The sequence below is a fragment of the Pipistrellus hanaki genome (assembly GCF_964339955.1).
Source record: "Pipistrellus hanaki genome assembly, chromosome: 1".
NCBI lineage: Eukaryota > Metazoa > Chordata > Mammalia > Chiroptera > Vespertilionidae > Pipistrellus > Pipistrellus hanaki.
The window spans coordinates 29,931,942-29,957,913 of record NC_140503.1 but is presented as its reverse complement, the minus strand read 5'-3'; the positions used below and the strand labels follow the sequence as shown (position 1 = coordinate 29,957,913).

Sequence of the window (25,972 nt, the reverse complement as noted above, 5' to 3'; positions counted from 1 at the left end):
TCTGGCAACAGCATCATAGCTCCTTCCCACGCCTGCTTGCCAACAAGTACCTCATGTCTGAATGTTTCCTCCATCCTCCTCTGAAATCTCAGCATCTCGTTTCTTTTCTTTGTGGCATTGGACTAGTTTGAAACTCGGTATGTGCCTGTATGCTGACAGACGCTAGAGAATTACATATTTCAGAAACTCAAATGGCAATTGCACAGGGGCCTCTGGAAGGGAAGAACAAACACACAAGGCAGGGATCTTTGGGCCAAGTGGTTAGGGAGATATCTGGAAGTTGGCTGGCCCCCCTTAAGCCGTTCCTACACAAAGACACTGCTCAAATAGAACCAGAGACATAGAAGCATCGAACAGACTGTGGAACCTATGAGGAAGCGGGGAGTGAGGGGATAAGAGGTCAACCAAAAGACTTGTATGCATGCATATGAGCATAGCCAATGGACACAAACAGCAGGGGGGTGAGGGCATGTCCTGGGGGATGGGCGCACCGGGGAGGGATCAATAGGGGAAAAAGGAGAGTCATGTAATACTTTTAACAATAAAGAATTTAAATTTATTTAAAGAAATATGTTTGCACAAAAACAACTCGAAACAAAATAAACCAACACGTTAACAGTTTTAAAAAAGAAACACACTGCTTAGCCTCTCAAGAGGCTGACAATAATTTGTTCCCAATATCACAGTTTTCAATATTCAAAAGACAGAGAATAATGATCCTGCAAAGGTAACAGAGAATAGCCACAGCAGTGGGAGGGGAACCAGGGAGAGATATACATAAAAGTAGCGAAGAGAGATGTTTCTACATGGATGGAACATGTCCTTGAAATTTAGCAAATGTACTTTGAGAGGTGGCATAGCAGAAGACACCCACTTACAATAGTGGAGATGAGAAAGTAAAGACACATGTTTTAGGAAGCACTTGAAAGAGGAAGAACTGATAGATAGATAAATAAGTGAAAAGAGTGCAGAGTTGAATGTCTTATTCATATATGTATTTTTTTAATATTGAAGAGATGTTAGCATGTTTATGAGCTGATAAGAAAGAACCAGTAGAGAGAGAAATTGACAATACAGAAGAGAGAAGGGCATATCTAGTCCTCACCCTGGACCACTCCGTAGAACTCTAGACTCAGATATGTTAACTGCCCACTTGACATGACAAATGGCCATCCCCAACTTATCACAAAATCCTGATCCTCATTTTCTCTTCCTAGTATACTCTCATATTTTGTTGGTCCTAACCATTTGTCAAGATTCTAACCAATTCTGACCACCACCTTCATCATCTTTCACCTTGACTATAAACTTGTCTGCCCTCTTCCATCCTTAACCAGTTACTGTTTCAATTCCACACAGCAGCCAGATTGATCCTTATAAAACATAAGGCAAAACATGCCACTCTTGGACCCAAAACCTTCCAAAGTCTTCCCAACTGACCTAAAAGAAAAGCCACTACTTTGGCCCAGATGTTTGTGTGGTTTGGCTGTCCCCTTGCTCTCCCACTCCAGCCATTTTTTGTCAGAGGAAGGCCAGGAATGAAAGGAATGTGTGTCCACTACAGCTACCCTTTCTTTCTCAAATAAACAAAAGGAAGGCCATCTGCTGAGATGAAAAAGGGTGGACCTGGGTGTAGGAGAAGTGGGAAGGAAACATGTGAGAGTTAAATAAGAATAGCTGCTCAACAAATGTGAGAGGAGATAAGCTTAAAATAAGTGGCGTGAGATGAGAATGTGGATAGTGCATTTTAGCGGCACCTGTTCACACCACTGTATAATTTACTCCAGATAGTGCTCTGTGATCTTGGAACAGTAGCAAAAGAGACAGTATATCCAGATCTGGAATTTTGGGGCCATGGTTCAGCAAAAGACAAGGGATGATGGGATCTAGAGTTGGAGTACGCATGGGGCCAGAACAAATTATGTTATTCTCTAGGTAGACCTTTCTGAAGGCAAGGAGTTGGGGAATCACACCTACTACAGGATTTCTTTGAGTCTTTTTCTAAAGAATCTAACTGGCAAACTCATAGGTAGTGAGAAAAATTTCCTAAAGTCCATGGCTTCCACCCCAATGTCTCATTAGAAAAGTCAATTTATCTCCTTTGCCAAAGACTAACAAGAGGTATGAGTGTAAGTGTCTTTCCCTTACATTTATTTTAAATCCATAAGGCTCTGAAATTAGACCTTCACAGATTAAGACTTTTGGGAGTTGTTAAACATAAATGAAATTTTAAATAAGATAGGATAAAAAAGGTAGTTCCAGAGTTAACTTCAGTGAGAATTTTTTTAAGCTTCCAGTATTTCCAAAGGATCAACTTGGATATAGTGCCATCCTATAGAAATCTAACTTACACACACAGCCTAATGCCAGGATCTTGTGGCCAGCAAGTGAACTCCCAATGAGACTTAAGTCAGTCATCACAATTTATATAAATGTTATATAAGTAGGAAAGAAGCAATCACTTGGGAACTGGCTTAAAAATTACTCTAAAAAAATTCCACTCTCTGAGCATACCAAAGCAATTCTTAGATCTCTGCATAGAGGCCTTTGGGTATAACATTTATTTTAACATGTTCTAAATAATTCATCTATGGATTTTTTAGACTTTCAGTCTGTGAAAAAAATTTTTAAGAATTTTATTTCAATCAAAATTAAAATAATATGTCAATTGATCCTCAATACCACATATGTAAGGATTCTGTAAGACCTCCCCCAATGTTTTTGTCTAGCAGAACATCACTTCACCTGCCAGGTAGCAATAACCTATCCCAGGCAATTTATACATTCATAGGAATCAATACTACATTTATTGGAAGCTTACCAAATAATTTTGTAGCAATCAGTCAGAACATTCTCCTGAGTAAAATACCTGCTTTTAGAAAGTTAGATTTCAGCCTACCTGGAGTGGCTTTGTGGTTGAGTGTGGACTTCTGAACCAGGAGGTCATGGTTCAACTCCCAGTCAGGGCCCATGCCCAGGTTGCAGGCTCAGGCATGCAGAAGATAGCTAATCAATGAATCTTTCTCATCATTGATGTTTCTATCTCTCTCTCTCCCTCTCCATTCCTATCTGAAATCAATAAAACATATTTTATATAAATTCTTATCATTCGCAACAGCATAAATGGATCTGGATAGCATTATGCTGAGCGAAATAAGCCAGTTGGAAAAAGATATAAATATCACTCATTTGTGGAATATAATGAACAACAAACTGAGAAACAAAAATAGAACCAGAATCATAGAATCATCTAACAGACTGTCCAACCTATGAGGGAAGGTGGGGGGTGAGAGATCAATCCAAGGACTTGTATGCATGCATATGAGCATAACCAATGAACAAAATAGGGGGCTGAGGGCATGTGCTTGGGGCTGGGGGTGGCCAGGGAGAGGTCAATGGGGGGAAAAGGAGACTCATGTAATACTTTAAACAATAAAGAATTAAATATATATTTTTTGAAAAAAAGAAAGTGAGATTTAATCTAATGTAAATATATTTTATTGAACTTGAAAGTTGATTCAGAATAAAAGCAAATTTGCAGTAAAAAGAAATACTGTATAAACAAAATTACTACACTAGATTAATGGTTACTGATAAAATTATTTTCCCTCACATAGAAAAAAAAAAGTTTTAGATTCCATAAAGCCAAACCCCCTTCAACTATCCAATGAAACTACTCATTGAAGGTCACCAACGACTACCCAATGCCAGCCAGATCTCTCCTGACTCACTGTCCAACTGGTTTTGCTATTCCCCCTTCCTTCTTGAAGTTCTCTCATTCATTGTCAGCATTATTTCTTTTTCTTCTCTGGGTTCTCTTCTTAACCTCTTTGTGTCTCTCCTTCCCCAAGTGTCCACACTTGGCCAGCTTCATTCTGACTCTATCCTGCACTCTTTTGACATCAGTAACTTTCTCTATACTGTAACTCCTAAAGAGATCTCTCCATGCCTCACATCTCTGGAACCACAACCACACATGTAAATGCCAAACATATGGAGATCTCCAACCAGATGCATGGATGGATCTGGACAGCATTATGCTAAGTGAAATAAGCCAATCGGAAAAAGATAAATATCACATGATCTCACTCATTTGTGGAAAATAATACATAGGCCCTCACACTCAACGTGTCCAAAACAGAACTACCCTTTTCCACCAGTAATATCTGCTCCTTCTTTTCTATCTCAAAAAAAGAATTTTGTTATTCACTCAGCTGAATTAGCCAAAAATCTACAAGTCCTTTGAACTCTTCTTCTACCATATCTAACACTTTCATCCATTCACCAATAACAATGTAAAATTATTTCAGGAACTTTCCATGCAATATCTTTTTGAGTATTCCAAATAATTCTGAAATGTAGGGATTATTATCTTCATTTTCTAGATGATGGTTTAGATAATAAATGTAAATTCTTAGTAAGTATTGCAAAAAATGAACCTAGGTTTATCTGACACTAAAATCCATTGTCCTTTCACAAGCCATGTTGTCTGTGCTGAATGGTGGGACACTATGGCCAATCTGCCAAAACTTGCTGGCCCCTGTTTAAAGTTTTATTGGAACACACCATGCTCATTCATTTATGTCTATTGCTGCTTTAGCACCACCACAGCAGAGGTGAGTAGTTGTAATGGAGACCTTAGGGCCCACAAGCCCTAGGACAGTTCATATCTGACCTTTAGAAGAAAAATAAAATATTGCCAATTCTAAAACTACACCTTTTTCCATATTCCTACCATTTTAGTTTATGTTTTCTTGGATTACTGCCTTATAACTAACTTAATGGCCCATAGCCTTTATCTCCTCTGATCCATTTTTTGCACTGTAGAACAAAATTCTTATTTATCCCATAACCTTTACAAACTCTTCATCTAGCCATGAAGACATTTAACATCCTGCTTTCTTCCTTCCTCTACATTCCTCTCAAGCCAAAGTGAAAATCACAGAGTCCCACAAAAAGGCCAAGCATTTCATTTTTGTTCCTTTACATATATCACTTTACCTGGAAAATACCTAAATTCTGCATCATTTACCTCTTTTTTTTGTAGTCTGAGGTTAAGTCACTTCCTCTTACAATCTTTCTATATTCCTCAGATTGAGCGAGGTGAACTTCCACTCATTCATTTATTCATTCATTCATTCATTCCATATATGTTTTATGAACATAACTTATCAATTAGGCACAATGCTTTGTGCTAAATATACAATGAACAGGAGCCTGGCCAGTACAGCTCAGCTTGAGCATTGAGCCAGGAACCAAGAGGCACCAGTTCAATTCCTGGTCAGGGCATATGTCTTGTTTTCAGGCTCGATTCCTAGTGTGGAGTGTGCAGGAAGCAGCCAATCAATGGTCCTTTCTCATCATTAATGTTTCTATCTCTCTCTCTCCTTCTCCCTTCCTCTCTGAAATAAATAAGAATATATTTAATAAAATAAAACTTAACCACACATTAAGATAAAAATTCTAGTTTAAAAAAAGGGAAAACACCAGCTTTACAGTTTAGCCCAGCTTCTATATTCACCTATACATAGTCTTAATTCTTAGTTTACAGTATAAAGAGAGATGGGATGGGGATGGAGAGAATGGGAGAAAAAGAGATGACTCCGTGATTTCCTTGTCAGACACCCACTAACTTATTGAGGGCCAGGAACTATCTAGTTTGTTTCCCTAATACCAATACCTATCTGAACACTTGGGACAATGCTGAATGAATTAAATAGTTTTGAGTGATACAGAGACACAGGTAGTTCCAGAGACCAAGCAAAGAGGACAGGCTACTTAATAGGCCACTGAGAAAATTTCTTGTTTTTTTTTTTTTTTTTTTTTGGGGGGGGGGGGAATTGAACCTTAACAGAATCTAAGATGCCTTTGTAAAAAATTGACCAGGCATAAAAAGAAACATGAGTACAAACGAATATTCCTGAAAAAGATACAAGTGCTGCTTTGAATAAGAAACAGGAGCTAAAATGAGCATCACTTGGTCTAATTTTAACTATTGGACTATATACCTGAAACTACTAAACCATGAAAAAGGTATAAATAGCCCTGAACTTTGGGCTCCACAAAAAAATTTCCTCACAGGATACTCAGCTCCTTAAAAAGCAAGGGGAGAAAGGGAAAAATTTTTTTTACAAGCAGGGTAAAGTAGGCACAAAGAATTGACCCAGTTTCCAAAATAAACATAAAGTTTAAAGCACTCTCCATCTGGCTAAAACTAAAACTAGAAATGAAAACCAGAATGTTCACACTCCATTTTCTACCTACACCCCAATAGCAAGGGCAAGGAAAAGTTAACATGTAACTTAATATTGTATCTGAGTCACCTGAAGTCTCATATTAAAATCTGCAGAGGAATTATTTTAGAATTGGAAAAGGGTAACAACTCACTTTTAAACCCGCCTGGATATCCATCTGGGCCAAACAGCTTTCACAGTCCCCACTGGCATGGTGTACCCACTTCTCCCCGGCCCCATTTCTCTGCCCTAGAGGCAAATGCTTCCTAATTTCTATATGAAAAAAAAAAAACACTTGTCTTTTCAAAACCGTATTTTCTCTCTATTATATCCCCTAATAGTCTTCCTTCTTAACTCTTGACTGAACATATTCCATACAAGACACCTTACTCTTCAAAAACAAAGTATGCAATCCATGTAAAAAACCCTAAAACCTTTAAATGGCATATACTTCTTTTCTACAGTAACCTCTCTCACACACATGCACAGAATCTTTGATATGTAGACTAACACTGAAAATGGCCTTAAAAGTCATTTATTTCAACTTCTATATTTCACAATTGAAAAAAATAAAACCTAGAGAAATTCAAAGACTCTCAAATGTCACACAGGCCTTTGTCCTTCACTTATTTTATACTAGCGGCCTGGTGCATGAATTCATGCACATTGAAGGGAAACTAATTAGAAGAAAGATTCATGCAGTAATTATGTTACTGCAAAAAAAAAAAAAAGTACATGTCTAAATAGTATATATGATATACCAGTATTATAAAATTAAAATACCAAATATTTTAATATAGCTATTTACCCTTTTTCTATAATAGAAGTGTCAGAGATGAAAGAAAATTAGTAAAATGTATATGAAAATAATATATAAATTGATTAATGAAAAATAACAACATGATATAAAAACAACAAAGACATAATATAAAAACAACATTGATAAAAAATGACTGATAAATTGATTAAAACTAATTCTAATATCTCCCTGTACACCACATTAAGAGGCAAAACACTTTTAGAGTGCTTGACTAATCTCCCTTGTGATGAAGTATTTACAACTTTAACATCACATGCTCGTCGAACTCAAGAGAAAGCAACATATAACTGACCATGTTTGAAATCAGGTTCAGGTAGGAATATTCCTAGTCTTTCTAGAGTTTGTCCTTGTGATTTATTAATCGTCAATGCAAATGCTGGCATCACAGGAAACTGTCTTTGAATTAATTTAAATGGGAGGCCAGTGTCTGACGGGGACAACTCAATTCTTGGAATCAGAACAACCTCTCCTTCTGCAGATCCTGTTAATACTTCAGCTTCAATTATGTTAGGTCGCAATCTTTTTGTAATAAATCTAGTACCATTACGAAGACCCCATTTACTATTAAAAATTTTTCAGTAGCATAATGATTCAATCTTAATTTATCACATGGCATTGCCAAAGGAGGGATACTATTAAGAAATTCGATGGGAAAATTTTCCATTTCAGCATCAACCATTGAATCGATGGAATCATCACTCAAACAGGTGTGAAAATTTCCATCAAGTATATCCAAAATTTCTTCCATTTATGAATGTGCTTATTTTTTAGGACAAAGAATTGCACGTTCAGGTATATTTTTAATATTATCTATAGATATACTATTTCCAAAGGTAGCTTCAATAATAGATCTGTTACAAATCATTTTATGAGGGATTTCAGTAATATCCATTCCTAAATTAAAACTGCTATCAAGAGGTTTTGATCAATTGCCAATGCATGTCATATGTACTGGCTGGTCGATCATGTGCAACTGGCGCCAGAGAAAGCTTTATATGTATTGCACATGTGCCAGTCAACATTTATTTTTAAATTGCCAATGCACATCATAATATACCAGCCGGTCAGTGGGTCAGATGGACATATCAGTCACCTAGCCTTTTATATATATAGATTCTCCCACTCTCTGGGTCTCACCAGCTTCTCTTTATTTCCTCTTCCTATGGAGAGGGGTAAGGAAAATGCCCATCATCTCAGCTTGGCTTTCATCAGAGCTCTACAGAGGATGCTAAATGAGCTCACCAGCTGGAGAATATGATGCGTGGCATGAGTCTCCTCGGCATGATGCTGAGTGACCAGCGTGTAACTAAATGCTCCCCAGCAGCACTTAACCACCTACATGGATATTCAAATTTCCCTTCATACATATCCCACTGGCAGATGGCCCTGCTATACTTCTAAATGTACTAAACATTTGCTTCTGCATTATACACTGCACCAGTCATTTACAGAAAGTTCTCCCACTGCCTAAGCTATCATCAATTACATCCAATTTTAAAACTGCAGATTAGCAATATTAAGACTGGGCGTCCTGCGTACCAACAATTTAACCTAGGCAATTTTCGTATTTGTAGCTTCTGGTTTTGCATCATTTTACTAATAAAGACTTCGTTTGAATGGCACCCTTGCAGGACAGGTTCTAATTATCAAGTACCATGTGAGTCAGGCTGTCTAAAGTTAACAAATAAGCAGGCAACAAGTGAAAAAGTCAACATGCTTTTAAGTAAAACACAGAGTGGGGCAGACGTGGGTTTACAGTTGTGAATACATGAAACAGAGTTTGTTCTTGTATTATTACTTCTTACTTATTGTATAATAGTACTTTCCATACAAACAACATGTAAACCTACATTTCCCCCACCCTATAAATACCCAAAGTCTAACCTAGACTTTTGAAATATGCTGTTTACATGTTTATTACTTTATTTAGTTGTGTATAAAAATAAAGCAAATAAATTCTATATAGAAGGAGGAAATAGATGTATATTTAGAGAGAGAAATTTATGGTTGAACACAAATTATTATGGCCAAAAGTTATTCATAACTTCTGTTTTTATTTTTTTTTATTAAACTGCAATAAATGATGCAAATATATAGTTTTTCTAATGGTTGAATTAAACTAAAATATAATTATGTAATTATATAGTAATGAAGAAGGAACTAAATAAGCATTATTTTCTTGATAAATCTTTAGAAGAAAATTCATCAAAAACATTAAGACACAAAGATAATCATATTAAAAAGTTCCACACTCCCATTCCTTTCTTTCATAGACAGCAAATTCATCATCTGAACAGTAAGGTGCTTTCTGAATAGAAGTAAAATCATCCAGTGTGCTAATCTTTAGAAAAAAGAAAATTATTAGGGGCCTAATAATGAGATTATATAAATGTAATTGATTTAAAAACATTTCAGAAAGGCATCATTAAGTATTTACTGAGAAAATTAGGAAAGAGATTACCTACATCTTGATCTTAAAAAAAAAAATGCTATTTTCTACAAGTGCTGCAGAATAAACCACAAAAATATCCTCTTTCAGGAAAGCCCTTTGGTAGTGAATTTCATGACCATCAGCAGAGTAGTTAGGTTCATTAATGAATGGGCAAATTCAGAAAAAAGGGGGAGGTGACTATCCAGGAATGACAATCAGAGCTGTGCAGTACAATCAAGGCACAGAGCACGCTAAAACTAAAAAAGATAAATTTGAGTTAGAAAATCCATGGTGGTAGACATATTTTAAGAAGATCCAAACAACCTTCCAGTTCTGTAATCTGAGCAGGAGGATTCTCCACCTTGGGCAAATGTAGGAACAAAGGATTTAGTCTAAAAAAAAAGTCCTGGGTAGCAGGGAAGGGAAATGTGCTGCGATCTTGCTGACACAGAAGGGATCAAAAGGAAACACCAGGACACCAGAATTGAAGGGAGGCCATGGTCATAAATTTTACTTGAAGATTTGTCAGACAGGACCTAGGTACTGAAAGTGATGCCATTGAAATTTCTAAATATTGCTGGAAGGCATGAAACTTTCAGGTGACTTTCTTCTGAAAAAGAGGCTATCATTTATAAGTAGTGATTATTTTCTTCAACAGAATAAAAGTAATTTTTAGCTCCAACAATCTTCTGATAAAACATTTTTTTCTCAGTTATAAGGTTACAAGTGATGCTTCTCAAACAGCCTGCATGGATTGACTAGAATCCTAGCACAACCAAAAACGTCAGCATCAGCCTTTCTGTTTTCTTTCTCCTTCTTCACTTTCCCTCTTTCCCAATCTCTCTCTCTCTCTCTCTCAATCTCCTTCTCTCTCTCTCTCTCTCTCTCTCTCTCTCTCTCTCTCTCTCTCTCTCTCTCTCTCTCTCACACACACACACACACACACACACACACACACACCACACTACTACCATTAAATCCCTGGCTACATCTTTGGCTGATAACACGTACTGATTCTGGATGGTTCTGGAAACACGGGTGGTTTGTTTTGTCTATTTTCCCTGGTGTTATTGTAGGGGGGAAAATTAGACTAAGATTTCAAACAACTACAACTGCTAATTTGGTTGATGTTTTGTGCATGTGTATCTAATAAATTTTGGAATTGTGGGAAGTTACTATAACACTTCATGGGTCTTGACAGTTTTCTATTATCTTCTTAGGTTGTTGCAAAGGAAGCATGCCATAAAATTACTAACGACCCGGGTCAAAGAAGGAAATTAAAAGGCGTCTCCTAGGAACACTCTGGCTATAGAGATTGAAATTTATTCAGAGACATAAAAATAAAACCTAAATCAACAGGCAAAAGATGTCAGAAATTCGTTTATAAACAGAAAACAACTCAGATATTGAAAGGATATAGGGAAAACTCAGGAAAAGAAGCAACTTTAAGACCAGGTCTCCATCATAAAATCAAGATAGGAACTGAAGGAAAAGAGAATAAGAAAATGTACATATAGCAATATAATTGGCCACACATGAAGTCGAGAAGGAATGGGACCAATTCTGAATCAAATGAAATTTTGAAAACTTGACTGAATCTATGTGAAAATTTCCAATGTAGGCAGATTCTGGAGGTAAACAGTAAAAAGCGATGAAGGAATTGTTGGTGCTTCTTAGCTAACAGCTCCTACTGACTAGGCCTATTGAGAAACTTAGAGTGAGGCAAAATCCAGCTAAAGGGACCACTGCACTCCAGAGGCAAACAATACAGATGAGGTCACCAAGGCTTCCACAAAGGAATCGGGGCCAAAATTCAAAAACTGCGTTTTTCTGGCATGTATCTTCATCAGAGACCTAACTGAAGTGGACTTAAGGACAGGAGAACCTCACCATGACCATCAGGGACGCCTTCAATTTCATCCATTTATACAACAAATACAGATTGAGCATGATATTAAAAACTGTTTTTAAGTTGGGTATAAACAACTGTTCACATGGAGCTTCCATACTGATGGAAAAGGAAAACAGAGTCAATGTGGTTTCAGGACTTGGTCCATACATGGAAGAAGGAAAAGGTAAAAGGGCAGAGAACAAAGGTGGTTGGCATTGGGGTGGTTTTTCCAGTAGGGCAGCATTGGGAGGAATTTCTGTAGAGGAAATCTGAGTATAGATCTGCATGGATACAAGACATAATACACGGCAGGGGTGTTATAAGCAGTGGGTGAAACAAATACAAAGACCCTGAGGCAGGACTCAGCTTGCTTGTGTAGAGATATCAAGATGGCTCGCCTGGAGGGAGAGGAATAAAGGATGGGAATGGGAGAAAGTGAAGTGGGTGATGCAGGCAAGGGGTCAGGCCATTAAGGCTTTGATAGCAGTGATAGAAAATCAGAATTTTACTTTTTGTGCATGCAAAAGCACAGGAGGGATTTGAGCAGAGGGATGGTGTGATCTCATTTATTTAAAGGGCCACTGTGGGTAGGGATGTGGGACAACAGTAGAAACAGAAGGAACACATGAGATTACTGCAAACCTGCAGGCGAGTGATGGTGGTGACTTGGTCTTGGGTGGCAGTTTTGGAAATGTAAAGATTCAAATGTATTCTGAAGGTAAAGCCAGCAAAGCTTGTTATGATTAGATGAAACACAAAATAAAAACAGATATCTAGGATAATTTCCAGGTTTGTGGGCCTTAGAAACAAAATGATAATGGTACCCTTCAACTCTCCATAGATTTCATTTTCCTATTATTCTTTTGTGGAAAAATGTAACCATGCTAGTATATCCACTCTGCAAAATAGTTTGCCAAATTCTTAAAAGAAAGACTAAATATACACTTACCATATGTCTCAGTAATCACATTTCTAGGTATTTATCCCAGAGAACTGAGAACTTATGTCTAAACAGAAAGTTGTACATGAATGCTCATAGCAACTTTATGTGTAATAGCCTCAAACTGGAAATAACCAAAATGCCCCTAAATAGATGAACAGTTAAATAGCACTATACCCAAACCATGAAATGCTACTCAGAAATACCAAGGAACAAACTGTTGATATACTCAACAACTTAGACGGATCTCCAGGAGATTATGCTAAGTGGGAAAACCCAATTTTAAAGGGTCACATTTTGTATGATTCCATGTATATAACATTCCTAATTTAAAAAAAAAAAAGTAAACACATCAATAGTTACCAAGGGATAGGGATGGGTGTGACTATAGATCAGTTACATGAGGGACATATTTGTGGTGATAAAACTATTCTGTATCTTGATTTCCATGGTAGTGACAGGAATTTACTCACATGATAGATCACCACAGAAAGATACACACATTGCACCAATGTCAGTATGTGTCTTGTACTAGAGATTGATAAAGTGGAACTACTAGAAGAAACCAGGCGGAGAACACAAAAGCCCTTTCTGTACTGTCTTTGCAGCTTTCAGTGAATATATAATTACTTGAAATAAATTTTTTAATCAAATTATGCTCATGTGTAAGGCAAAATTAAATAAATATTAAAATTAGTATAGCAATAAATTCTACATTTGACAAAATGTTGTCTTCTGAATTTATAAAGCACCTTTTTGCCAATACATCTTACCATTTTGGGGATGTAGGCAACAGTTTAATTAATCATTAGGATTTCTTTGTATGTAAGAACATTTTTTTTCTCCTAAAAGCCTCTGGAGCAAACAACACTTGGAATTCTCACTCTCCCTCTGTTACCTTTAACAAGCAAATATTATAGAACCCATAAGTTCATGTTTCTATACCTATACAAAGGAAGCAGAGGGACAGAAGCTAAACAGCTACTAGCCTAGGTACTCCAATAGCTCTCAGATGTCCAGAACTCTGAAAACTACTTTGCTTAAACCCAAGATATTGAGCCTTCCTGGGCCAGCTGACATTCCTGGATTCTAACATCAGAGTCAAAATGTAAAACTCTGCAATGTGAAACCTTAAAAAGGGTGCCTTAGACCAAAAACCAATTACCAGGATCTAAAGGCTTAAATGCTGCTAATAACACTAATCAAAACTCCAGTACAATGATCTTAAGGATACTTTAGGTATCAGAAATAGATTTGGACAAATCACCTAAGTCCATTGGAAGATGTGAATAGTGGTGACTAACTCCCTAAGATCTTCTTTTACAACAGCTTCTTGGGTATGTATTTCCTTAATGATTTGGTCTTCGGTCATCATCTAGTCTCTCTGAGTATAGAATACATGGTCTTTGGCTCCTTTAGAGAACATTCTACTCCCAAGAACACTCTCAATGCATTTAGTACTCATATACGTGTGCTACATCCTAGCTACTCTTGTCATTGCTGAATAGGTTTATATTTACTAATCCTTACATTCTCTTAAATAGGCATATATCCAACCTAGAGTGTTGGATATGACATCTCAATGCTCAATATATGCTAAAAAGTAAGATATGGAGTCCCAATGCTCAATATATGCTAAAAAGTAAGATATTTTGCATTTATTTTCTAAAGATGAATAAAAAGTAAACCAATGCAAATAATACTGATTAAACACATTTCTAAAAACAAAGCAGCTTCATTTTAATCCTGACAGAACTTAGAACCTGGAAAACTGTCACCAACCATTGTTTGTAAAGAAGGAAAATGTTTTAAAGAAAGCAAGATACTTACAGCCAACCATCATCATGGCCACCGAAAACATCTTCTCCACATCTGTGGTAGGAGCTATGTTTCCAAATCCTATGGTTGTAAGGCTTGTCATGGTAAAGTAGAGAGAGGACACGTACAGTGAGTCCTTGCTGGGTCCTCCTTCCCATATCCCTGCACTGCTATTGTATCGATATGGAGTCCCAATGCTCAAGGCCAGCTGGTAGAGCCAACTGTCTATTTGGATGGTGTTCGTGACTTCATCAATGACCTCGTAGTCCCCAATGCTGTACCATATGCAGGCCAGCCAGTGGGCAACGAGTCCAAACACACACACCAGGAGCACGAGGACGGCTGCTCCATACTCCAGGTAATGGTCCAATTTTCTAGCAACCCGGCCCAGTCTCAAGAGACGCACCACTTTTAAAGAACTGAACAGACTGCTGATTCCCTGAAAAGAAATGACACACACTTTCAGAAAATAAAGCAGTACAATGGCTCACCTTCATGAACTTGATCATCAATTACTTATATACTAAGAACATAATCATAATATAGCTCTGACTTTATGTCAACAAAAAATCTGAAATTATAAACAAAGTTTTCAAATGCTGATTCCTTCCTACTCAAAAACAAGGTATTTTTCAATTATTAAGCAAACCATTTCATTAGCTAAGAAAGACCAACTTATTTTTATAAGTACAATTTAAATAGCATAGGGGGGAAAAGGAGAATAATGTTCAAATGCAATATACACAGAGTATAGAAATAGGGTGATGAGCTCAAACATTTTCTTTCTTCTCTTATAAAACTTTTCCTCTGGAAGATTTCTTTTTATTTCTCACTTTATAATACCTATGAATAGTAAAATTTCTGAAAAAAGAATCCTGCACATGGGAAATACCTCTCTGCAAATGGGGAGAGCAGGCAAATATCATTGTTGGTTCCACTACTTCCCACCAGTCCTAATAAGCACTAAATTTGCAGAGCTCTGAGAAAGTGAAGAGTTAACCTTGAATAGGCACATAACCTCCCAAATTTTATCATCCCCTAGCAATAGTCATAGAAAAGATTATCAAAAGGGAACAGCAGCAAAATCATATTTTGTTGAGAAGCTTAAAATTCCAAATATAACATTACCTAAATTGAAATATAGCATAGGCTTTCTTCATTCAATAATTCCATAGTTTAGGATTTTGGTGTGTTTGGGGATTGTTTTTGTTGTTGTTGTTGTTGTTGTTGTTGGTAATAGTTTTTGTTTTTTGTTTTTGGGGGGGTTTTCTTGGGAAGCATATAATAAGTCACCTGGGAAGATAGGATAAATGCATTCCTGATCAGAGAATGGAAGATAGAGCAGTGATCCTGGAAGCCTCTCATCTGACCACCACCTCCAAGTCTCATGACATCATTAGTGCTAATTCTGTCTCCCAGAAGGGATGCAAGGAATCTGCCAAAACTTACTCTCAGCTTCTGACCAACATGGAGGAATTGGTTATGGAACAGATGTTACATTAATCAGACTCTAAGTTATGGCATCATAAAGTTCTTGACAGTTAAGGTTAAAAGGTTAAAAATGAATTTGGCTATACTATACTTGAAAATTTTCAAAATTAAGACTTGAAAGAAAGAGAAAGAAAATGAAGAGAAGAAGACTTAGAAGCCCTTATGGAAGTGAAAGAGCAGCAGAAATATCCTGGTAGTTTTTGGTTTCAATCCCAAATGTCCTGAAGCCTGGTTCTATTTCAACTTCCACCCTCCGATGTTGTGGCATAAATAAAGCCTTAAGATAAATTCTCATTTCACTTGAACACTTGGGGAGAGAAAAAAGATATTAAACTTTAAGCAGATCAAAAGAGTAGCATTAATAAAACGCAGAAGATGAATTGGCATAATTCAATGACATGAGATTTTGATAGGTAAAAGATTCAAAAGAACCTTGGAAACCCTAAAAATTGGAATTATGTAACCATAAACAAGAAAGGCAAAAATAGGTATTTGTTAATAATTTCTATAAGCCAAGAATCTGCGTTGGGCCCTGGGGACATTGAGATAAACATGCTTTGCTTCTGCTCTAATAAAACCCATAGCCAAAATGCATGGGAAACTGAGGGTCAAATGGAAAAATAAAAAGTGTTGTTGTTTTCTAGCTAACTAAAATTCTTAAAAGAAAACATAGTAACTCTGTTTAAATACTATGAAAAGTAAAGTCATTTTTGCTTTTACAAAGCAAAGTCATTTCTACCTAGGTTCTTTTCTCTAAAAAGAAAGAATTTTTTTATCCCTATTCAAACTAAAACAGTCACAACTCTCAACAGGAATGTGAAATATCAGGGCCTACAAGGACTAGGCCTCAAAGATCGAAGGAAACTCTCCTGTTCTCTGATATAGGCAGCTTTTTTCAAAAGGAGGCAGTCTACCTAGAGGGGCACCTGCTCTGGACTCCACTTAATAGAAAAGCACACTTTCTATTGCCATGTCCAACACCACTTAATATTACAAAATATTCTGTAAACTCTCTGACATAGTTCCTATGCCACCACTTTCTCCTGGGTCTTAGCCAACTCCCCAACTGACATTTCTTTCAAAATAATTTTCTAGGGCTGCTCTTCACCATGCTACTATTATGTTAGGATCACTTTATTATTTACCCTCAGCCCTTTCTTGGTTAATTCAATGCATATCAATGTTTCAACTGACTTCTATAGATGTAAGATTCACAGGTTCACTTTTTAGCACAAAATTATCTAATGTGTTCCTGATACAGAAGCCAATTGCCTACAGTTGCATTCCATTTATATGTCCCATCGATGCTCAAAGGTGATAGGTCCCAAAGGGAAGCCTTCTCCTCTCCCGAATCAATTTTCCATTTCTTACTCTTCTTAATAATATCATTATCTGCTCAGTCCCTCAAACCTGGGGCTGAGCCTCAGCTCCTCTGTTCCCTGCCACATACAGGTGATTGTCAAGTCCAAATGGTCAAGGTGATTATCAAATCCCAAATGCCCAAGTGCTCAATACATATCTATCTTTTTTTAAAATGTTTTTATTTATTTTAGAGAGAGAGGAAGGGAGATGGGTAGATAGATAGAAGAATCTCTGATAGAGACATCGATCAGCAGCTCCTGCATGCCCCCTACTGAGGATCGAGCCTGCACCCGTGGCATATACCCTAACCAAGGACCTCTTGGTTCATGGGTCACTGCTCAACCACTGAGCCACACCAGCCAAGCCATATCTATCTTTTAAATCTCTCAAAAAACTTCCTTTCTTTCCCATTTCTAAGGCCATGCCTTAGTCAGGACTTCATGTTTTTTCTTACTTGTGTGACAAGGAATAGCCACTCCAGTGGTCATCATACCTCTAGTCTCACTTCCTTTAATTCACAGATCACACTATACAGGTGAGCAGCCTGGTGTTCTTTAAAACCACATCAATCTAATTATGTCCTTCCATAATCTAAAATATTTAATGCTTTAGGATTAAGGATTCACTTTCCACTATGACATGGAAAGCCATTCAGGACCTGGTACCTGTTTGCCTAATCAGCATCTCCCCCACCAACTCCTCCATGGGCTGTCCATGCTCTATCACCCTCAGCAAAGTGTAGCTCCTAAATTGTCCATTCTGTTTCATTTTACATTACAAGCCATACCCTCTTCTGAAAAATTTTGTTCCTCCCATACTCTTGGTGGCTAGGGTCTTATGTATAGCCTATGACAAACATTCTCTCCTCCATGTGCCTTACTCTGACTTCTTCCCAACCACCCTACCACCATCATATGAATCATCATACCCTCACCTTCTCTCTAACTATGAGAGTTAGGTGTCCTTCCTCTGTGTTACCATTCACCTTTGCACATCTTTATTAGAACAACTGTCACAATAACACTTTATTACAAGTCTCCTAGAATCGGTCTGTATGCCTAGAATCCCAGGAAATTCTAAACCCCTTGAAGAAGGTATCTGGTGTCCATTACAAATCACAGCAAATGATATGTTAAGCCGCATGTTATACATGAAGTGGGGGAAATGCAACACAAGCAAATGCAGATGAGGTGAATTTGGGGGTTTTAGTAGGTAATAAACTAAATGTAATTTAACATGAAAATATGGACAACAAAGCAGACAATGTAGCTTTGAGTTGCATATATAAAGGCATGGCATCAAGTATGAACGAGAAAGTCTCTTTAATTTCTCTGCCAACCCGACCACAGCTATAGGAGATACATAAAACATATTTAGAAAGGGACTATCAGAAAAAAGCAAACTGAAAAGTATGCACTATCAGGCAATGTGGAAGAAAATGGAGCAGGGGGAGGAATGAGAATGGGGTAGAATTACAGTTGGACCTACAGGGATAGAAGGATGCAATAAAGATTGCAACGATCCTGTACCAAATACTCCCTTCCACACAGTAAACCAATCAGAAAACAAGATCATTTACAGCTACTTGGAAGACAGACATGGTGATAAAACTGAATGCTTACTACTTGCCAGGTACTGTTGTAAGAGCTTTATGTGTATTTTAAAAATGTAATCTTCAGCCGAGACCGGTTTGGCTCAATGGATAGAGCGTCGGCTTGGGGACTGAAGGGTCCCAGGTTCGATTCCGGTCAAGGGCATGTACCTTAGTTGCAGGCATATCCCCAGTAGGGGGTGTGCAAGAGGCAGCTGATCGATGATTCTCTCTCATCGATGTTTCTAACTATCTCTCTCCCTTCCTCTCTGTACAAAATCAATAAAATATATTTTAAAAAAAAATGTAATCTTCAAAACAGCCCTACGTGAAAGGTATCATTAAAACATAGCCCAGATAGGGTAAGTAATTTGACTGAGTTCATGCAGCTAGTAAAAGGAGGAGCCAAGATTCAACTACAGACAGTCTTGCTCCTCACCACACTGTCTAAGCACAGGCTGGAACTCACTGTAACTAGAGCATAATGTATAACTTAACAAAGCACTTTAGTACCTGCACTAGGACTCATCATTTCTACTCTTCATGTATTCTAAACATACATTAAAACTGTAAAAAGTATATACATAATTTCAGATAGGAATATGCTCTACAAATAAAAATAATACAAGGCAATAGGGAATAGATAATGACTGGGATGATCAGAATTGAGGGATGTAGAAAAGCATGTACTGAGCCAAATGCAGCTGTTAGGATTTTTTTAATTGCAAAGAAAAAAATATTCAAGTGACCTCAAGTAATGAGAGATTTAATAGAAAGATGAATGTTTAATATAAGGATAGACAATAAGCTACCTACTTAGGTGAACTTTTGAAATGTGGTGGTACATTCAGAAATATAAAAGAATTGCCCGAGAAGGACTTATTTATTTTTCTCTAACTCATTCTTTAAATACAAACAACAGCCGAAGCCGGTTTGGCTCAGTGGTAGAGCGTCAGTCTGCAGACTGAAAGGTCCCAGGTTCGATTCCGGGCAAGGGCATGTACGTTGGTTGCGGGCACATCCCCGGTAGGGGGTGTGCAAGAGGCAGCTGGTCGATGTTTCTAGCTCTCTATCTCTCTCCCTTCCTCTCTGTAAAAAATCAATAAAATATATATTTTTTAAAAAAATACAAACAACAAAAGTTGCCATACATGATTTCATTCATCCACTCACCAAATGTCTACTGAGTTTATTCTAAATATTGGGGATCTAGCATTGTGAACAAAAAAACCCCACATAAACCATCCCCTATCTTTCCATTGTTTAGAATCTGTTTTTGTTTACATTGATTTGTATGGTCTGGTCCCTGCTCACCACTCTAACCTCATCTTTCAACACTCTTAAGCTCACTCTCCATTCAACTTTCAGTTCTTCAAATATGCTATGCCCCTCAACCATAAAGTCCATGCACTTGCTATTATTTCTAAGTGGAGTGTTTTACAACTGTCTTTTGCCTCTGTCCTTAGCCTAGTTTGTTCTGTTCATATGTCAGATCTCAGCTCGGTCACTGCTTTCTCAGAGGAACTTTCCTCTCCAGTCTAGGTCATGTCATTTTATTATATAATTTCAAAGGACCACATACATTCCCTTCTTGACATTTGTCTGTTCGTGACTGTGTACTCATATCATGCTCATTCCTTTGAACATTCTTTTAAATGCTCTCTAGCACTCTTTGGCATGTAGTAGGCACCAAATATTTATTGAAAAAATGAATACATTAATCTCTCATAGTAACTTCTTACTCCTCTAGCACTAATGTTATAATTAACAATTAATAGTTACTTCATCTTCCCAGGTAGTACCATAACAGGCAACTAAATGAAAACTATCAAACAATGATAAACTCCATTTCATACCCATTGGGTTTTTATTTATTATTACAAAATATCTTTATAGTTGTCCTAAATATGTTTTATACATGGATGATTACATAGTCCATTTCTATTTCCTTTTATACAGCACAATTTAAAGACTAAAAGAAAATTGTAAACTACATTTGTTACCTGAACTTCTAACCCAGATAACAAATTCTATTGCCTTCTTCCTATTGAGAATTCACTTATCCAACTCATGCTACCAAAAGATCCATGAGGAAATAAATAATCCTCTTTATTCCATGCATTAGTTAACATGCTTCAGTAGAGGACTTCAACTTAAATAATTTATGTTAGCTAGTCTATATTCTTATCAAAACCTGGTGGCATTCATAGATAGATAGATAGATAGATAGATAGATAGATAGATAGATAGATAGATACTAATGTTAGATGATAGATGGATGGATGGATAGATAGATAGATAGATAGATAGATAGATAGATAGATAGATAACAGACACTGATGTTCAACCATATCCATAATGCGTTCTTCTTGTGGAAAAGATTTTCTCTTTGACATCCATTGGGTCTACAGCAAATATAAAGCATGATCAAAACTTGCACCCTAAAAAAAGTATATCACCTAAATATTATGATAAAATACAAGCAAACTATGTTGATGGATGCTCTAAAACCTTCAATAACTTGTTGCTGCTTTTATAATTATCCAAACTCCTTACCCCAACCTGCCTGCCTATACCGTTTAATCTTATGCTTCGCTGTCTTTGTTCTCTGTATTCCAGTCAAAGAAAACTTCTTTCCTTTCTTCAAAAATTTAATATTCTCTCACCTGGTGGTCTCCAAACACAATATCTAAAACACTCTCCCTAATCCACTCATTTTTTGTGTATGCATCTAATTCCTATTGATCTTACAGGTCTGGACTTAAATGTTACCTCCTCAGACACTTCCCCTAACTATCTCCATCCTTGAATAGGTTAAGACCCTTGTTTTATAGTATGAGTAACATTCCAAGTAATGCTGAGAAAATGATGCAGAAGGCAGTGAGGGTTAAATTAGAGAAAGGCTGGCTTGGCCATGATGTAATGAAAGTTACAAAGAATCAGGAATGGGAGCCACGAGATGAGAGAGAGAGAGAGAGAGAGAGAGAGAGAGAGAGAGAGAGAGAGAGAGAGAGAGAGAGAGAGAAGAGAGAGAGAGAATGCACTTATTAAAGATAAAATAGATAAGTATATTGACAGGATTAAGTGAATCACATTAATAGAGGGACACTCAAGTGAAGACCTACAAACTGCAAAAATACAGGACGTCCATAAATACACACACACACACACACACACACACTTTCACAGCTGACAACTCAATTTTGAAAATGAAATATATTTTAATGAACACTGCCTTTGTAATTATTCAAAGTGTGTGTATACATTTTTGGGACATCTCACGGAACAGAGTGAATGGTCATGTCTTCCAAAATTATTTTCTAAAAGTGACTCTTTTCCAACCATTTTTATGATAATACGTGACGATGAGATTGTTAAGGATACAGCTTTTAAAACTGGCAAAGCAAGTGTGTGAGACATGTGAGGAAAGTGGTCAAAGAGCAGCTCTATTTTTGTAGGTATTTGTCCCCCTTTTCCCAGCCCTTTGGCCTAGTGCCCATTTCCGGGCTCACTTCCCTGATATTACAACTTAGCTGTGCCCAGGTTCACAGAGCTGCCATGGTGCAGGACCATATACTTGTTCCTAAGGCCCCATTGTTTCTTTCCCAGCGCTCAAAAAAATCTATCCTTATATTAAATCTCCCACCATTTGAGGTCACTTGAGTCTCTTTTCTTTGCAACTAAATTAAATTCCTAATCTAACAACTGTAGTAAGCCCTTACTACAAGCTTTCTTACATCACTCAATGCTGATCACCAGAGTCATTATCTTTTCTCTAATGCCTTGTATTATTATTTGTAAGCATATTACTACCTGAAACTATGTATATATGTTTTAAAGTTTTAATGTATGTTTAACATACACAAAGGGCAGAAATGAACAGTCCTAGTGATATAACTTTATCTTATTCACTAACAGATTTCAGTACATGGAAATTGTATTTCCTAATTATGATTACTTTCTTTACTAATATAGGTGACACTGTCTTTGAATATATATGCTATTATCAAACGTAATTGTTAGATGTCAATACTGAACACAAGAAATACAACTGGTTTTAAAATTCCAGCAGGATTCTATTTGGGTAAAAATTTCTGCTAGTCTATATGTAATTATGATAAAATTATTGTCACAAAAGCTCTTGTCATCTAGGCCTCTTCATTCACTGTGGCCAAAGCAACTGTGATATCTGCAATTGCTCAGACAACAATTTTTGAGTATGGCGACGTATAACTCATCCTATGGGAATGTAACTGAAAATGCTGATTTTTACTGACACAATGACCTAAACACAAACAAATCATAGTGAAAACTAACATCTTCTTGAAAAATGCACACCAAGTATTTAGTTATAGAGTCCATATTTGTATCTGCAATGCTGACCAAGTGAACATTCAGAATCACAAGTCTGTTATAGACCCTACTTGTTCTCAGTAGACTCAGAAGGTACAGGGCAGAAATCACTGTTTATCAGTGGGGCTGCATCAGGCATCTTCTTCCACATGCTTTGACCTCGTAACTGTCTATGCAGAAGTCCACAGAGCTGTGCTGCTTGTGCTCTTTCCTCCAGGGGACAACTCAGAAGTGTAAAAATGAGTCTCAAATGGAAGATACTGAAACCATCTAGACTTAAAGGCCTTAAAACTAAAATTGTCTAACTTCATACTCAGCTTGTACACTCAGACTTGAAACCATAACTTACTATGTTAACACGGCTTTGTGCTAGGCCTCTGTTGTCCTTAGTGGGGTTTTGCTTTTCCAGGACTCCATGACTATGCCCAGAAAATGGTTTGATTTCTCATTATAGGAGCTTCCCAATTACTGATTAACTCTTAAGTAGAAAGTATCAACAGGCAGTTTACACCTAAAGACTCTTTGAATCCGATGCCTCAAAATCTTTGCCTTGCTGTTTTCACCAATCCTGGACTATTATTTCATAAGTCTTAATCCTTACCCAATCCTAATAAAACCCATTCTCCAGCCCTTCCCTTTAAAAGACCCATCATAAATCAAACTTCCAGTTCCCAATAAAATCTATCTTTTCTATTCTGAGAATCTGCCATATATTTGCAAGATAGTGTTCTTCCTTGCAATGGCCAACAATGAACTTGGCTCAGCTTTGTCTTATCAACAGGTTGTTTTGGTAATGTTTGTGGATCTAGGTTTTGATACCTTATGCTCCACCTAATCCAATACCTATCATAATAACACAGGCAGAGCTTTCAGAGTCAAAAGGGATATGTTCCTACTTGAATTATTCAGGAATTCTTACACTATGATGTCTTCATCATGTTATTTATAGCTCATTAAAAGTGCTTTCCAGCCCATATGCAATTTACTGATCATGGGGTATTTTTAAAGTATGTCTAATATTGCCTAGAAGCATAGATAACATATTTCCTTCATCAGTTTCCTGGGGGGGAAAGAATACAGAGGACCAAAGGTAAAATTCTAATGCAGACAGAGAAATGGTTTTGTTAACCCTTTATCCACAATGCTAAAAAAACAGATTTCTTCAAGATGAAGAATTCCAATATAAAGATAATCGTGTTTCTTGTCAGTTAGTATTTGTTATGTGAAAGCATCAATGAAATCATAGGATAAAATAAAGTCATAAAAACATCACATGGAGTAGGAATGGAAGTTTAGAAATTCCCTCAAAGAAGAGTGAGGAAATGATATATTCTCAAGCATCAGAATAATGACTATGTTCAAAACAATGAAGAGCAATTTCTATGCAAGTACCAATAGCTAGTTAAGGGAAAAATAAATACAGTGGTGCCTCATACAACGAACTTAATTCGTTCCAGGAGCAAGCTTGTTATGCGAAAAGTTCGTTATGTGAAACGCGTTTTCCCATAACAATACAGTGGTGCCTCGCATAAAGAACGCCTCGCACAGCGAACGCTGCACACAACGAACTTCCTTTCATGATTCATACAACGAACTTCGTTTCACACAACGAAGTCGCCCGAGCTTCCACGACCGCTTTGCCCGAGCTTCCACGACTGCTTCGCCCGAGCTTCCACGATCGCTGCCGATGTATTGCATCCTTCCGCGCAGGCACTGCAGGCAGTCGTTAGTCACTGCGCTTAACTTAAGCACGTATCGCGGCAACCATTCTTCATTACGAATTAAATCACACACGTATCACGGCAGTCGTCCTTTTAAGTTAAACTCAATACACTGTATCTGGATTCAGCTGAAGCAAACAGGATCGACGATCTTTACTCCGATACTCTTGTCCGTTATTTCCGGCAGATGTTGGAGAAAAGAGAAAAACAAACGACTTTGGACAGGTTTTTCATGAAACCATCGGCCAAAAAGCAGAAAATGGATGAAGATGTGCAAGATTCGGTAGACTCTACTTAGTCTGTCTTAAAATTAAAAAAATGTGTGTTTTTTTTTAAAAAAATTATGTTTTTAGATGTATCTAAATAAAAATAATAACAAAAAATTTATCTTTTTTTATGTCATCTTAGCATATTTTATGCTACAGAACGAATTATTTTTTTTAACATGTACAGAACGTAATGAACAAAAAACCTTAAAACATAATAGAAACAGAGGCAGGGACATATGGAACAGACCAACAGCTGTTAGGGAGGAGGTAGGAGGAGGGACTGAATGAAAGAAAGTGAGGGATTAGCCAGAGGACATATAAGGTGTTCCCCCAAAATGTATACAATAGACTTTGAATAATTATAAAGGCAATGTTTATTAAAAATACATTTCATTTTCAAAACTTAGCTATATCAGCTGTTACAGTGTGTATACATTTGGGGGGAGAAACCCTATATATGCATAACCCATAGATCACAGACAATAGTGTGGTATTAGTCAGAGGGAAGAGAAAGCAAGGGCTGAGTGTAGATGGGCAAAGGGGGGTGAGAAGGATGGGCACATCTGTAATAGGGTAAATTCATTTTAAAAAGAAAATTACTTCCCATAAACTTTTCTGAAAATTAGAAATATTTTTATAGATTTCCACTCTGCAGTCACTGACCCATTTATTTTTGCCTCCTGAAACAATGCAGGAGTTATGTTTTTCCCAGCTGCCACTTGTACTGACCTAGTTTGTCATGTTTACCACTTACAGCTACCTCTCATTGTCCTCTGAATTCCCCATGGTATGTTTCCTAAGTTCAATTACGCTACCAAACAGTGTGTTACCTGCAGCTTCCCATCTTTTTCTGATGTTCTCTAATCCGGCCCCCCCTCCTCTCCCAGAAATCACGCTTTCCCGACTTCCCAGAGCTGTCTTCCAATGCACACTGCGAGGCAGCTTGTTTCTGTGGCCTGGATGCATAGTGACAACATCTTTTACCCTGTTATGGTTTCGAGGAAACCTGCATTACTTCTTCTCAAACAGAATGCTTTTCTTTAATGGACGCT

At 37.2% G+C, this 25,972-nt stretch overlaps 1 protein-coding gene across 1 annotated transcript in view; it reads right to left on the bottom strand.

Moving 5' to 3' along the window:
* Positions 1–25,972, bottom strand: part of KCNH5 (potassium voltage-gated channel subfamily H member 5) — a 252,494-nt gene that overhangs the window by 171,207 nt on the left and 55,315 nt on the right. Inside the window, exon 7 of the mRNA XM_084866422.1 lies at positions 14,146–14,572. Coding sequence (XP_084722548.1) covers positions 14,146–14,572 — 427 coding nt within the window. The remainder of the gene's footprint in view (positions 1–14,145; positions 14,573–25,972) is intronic.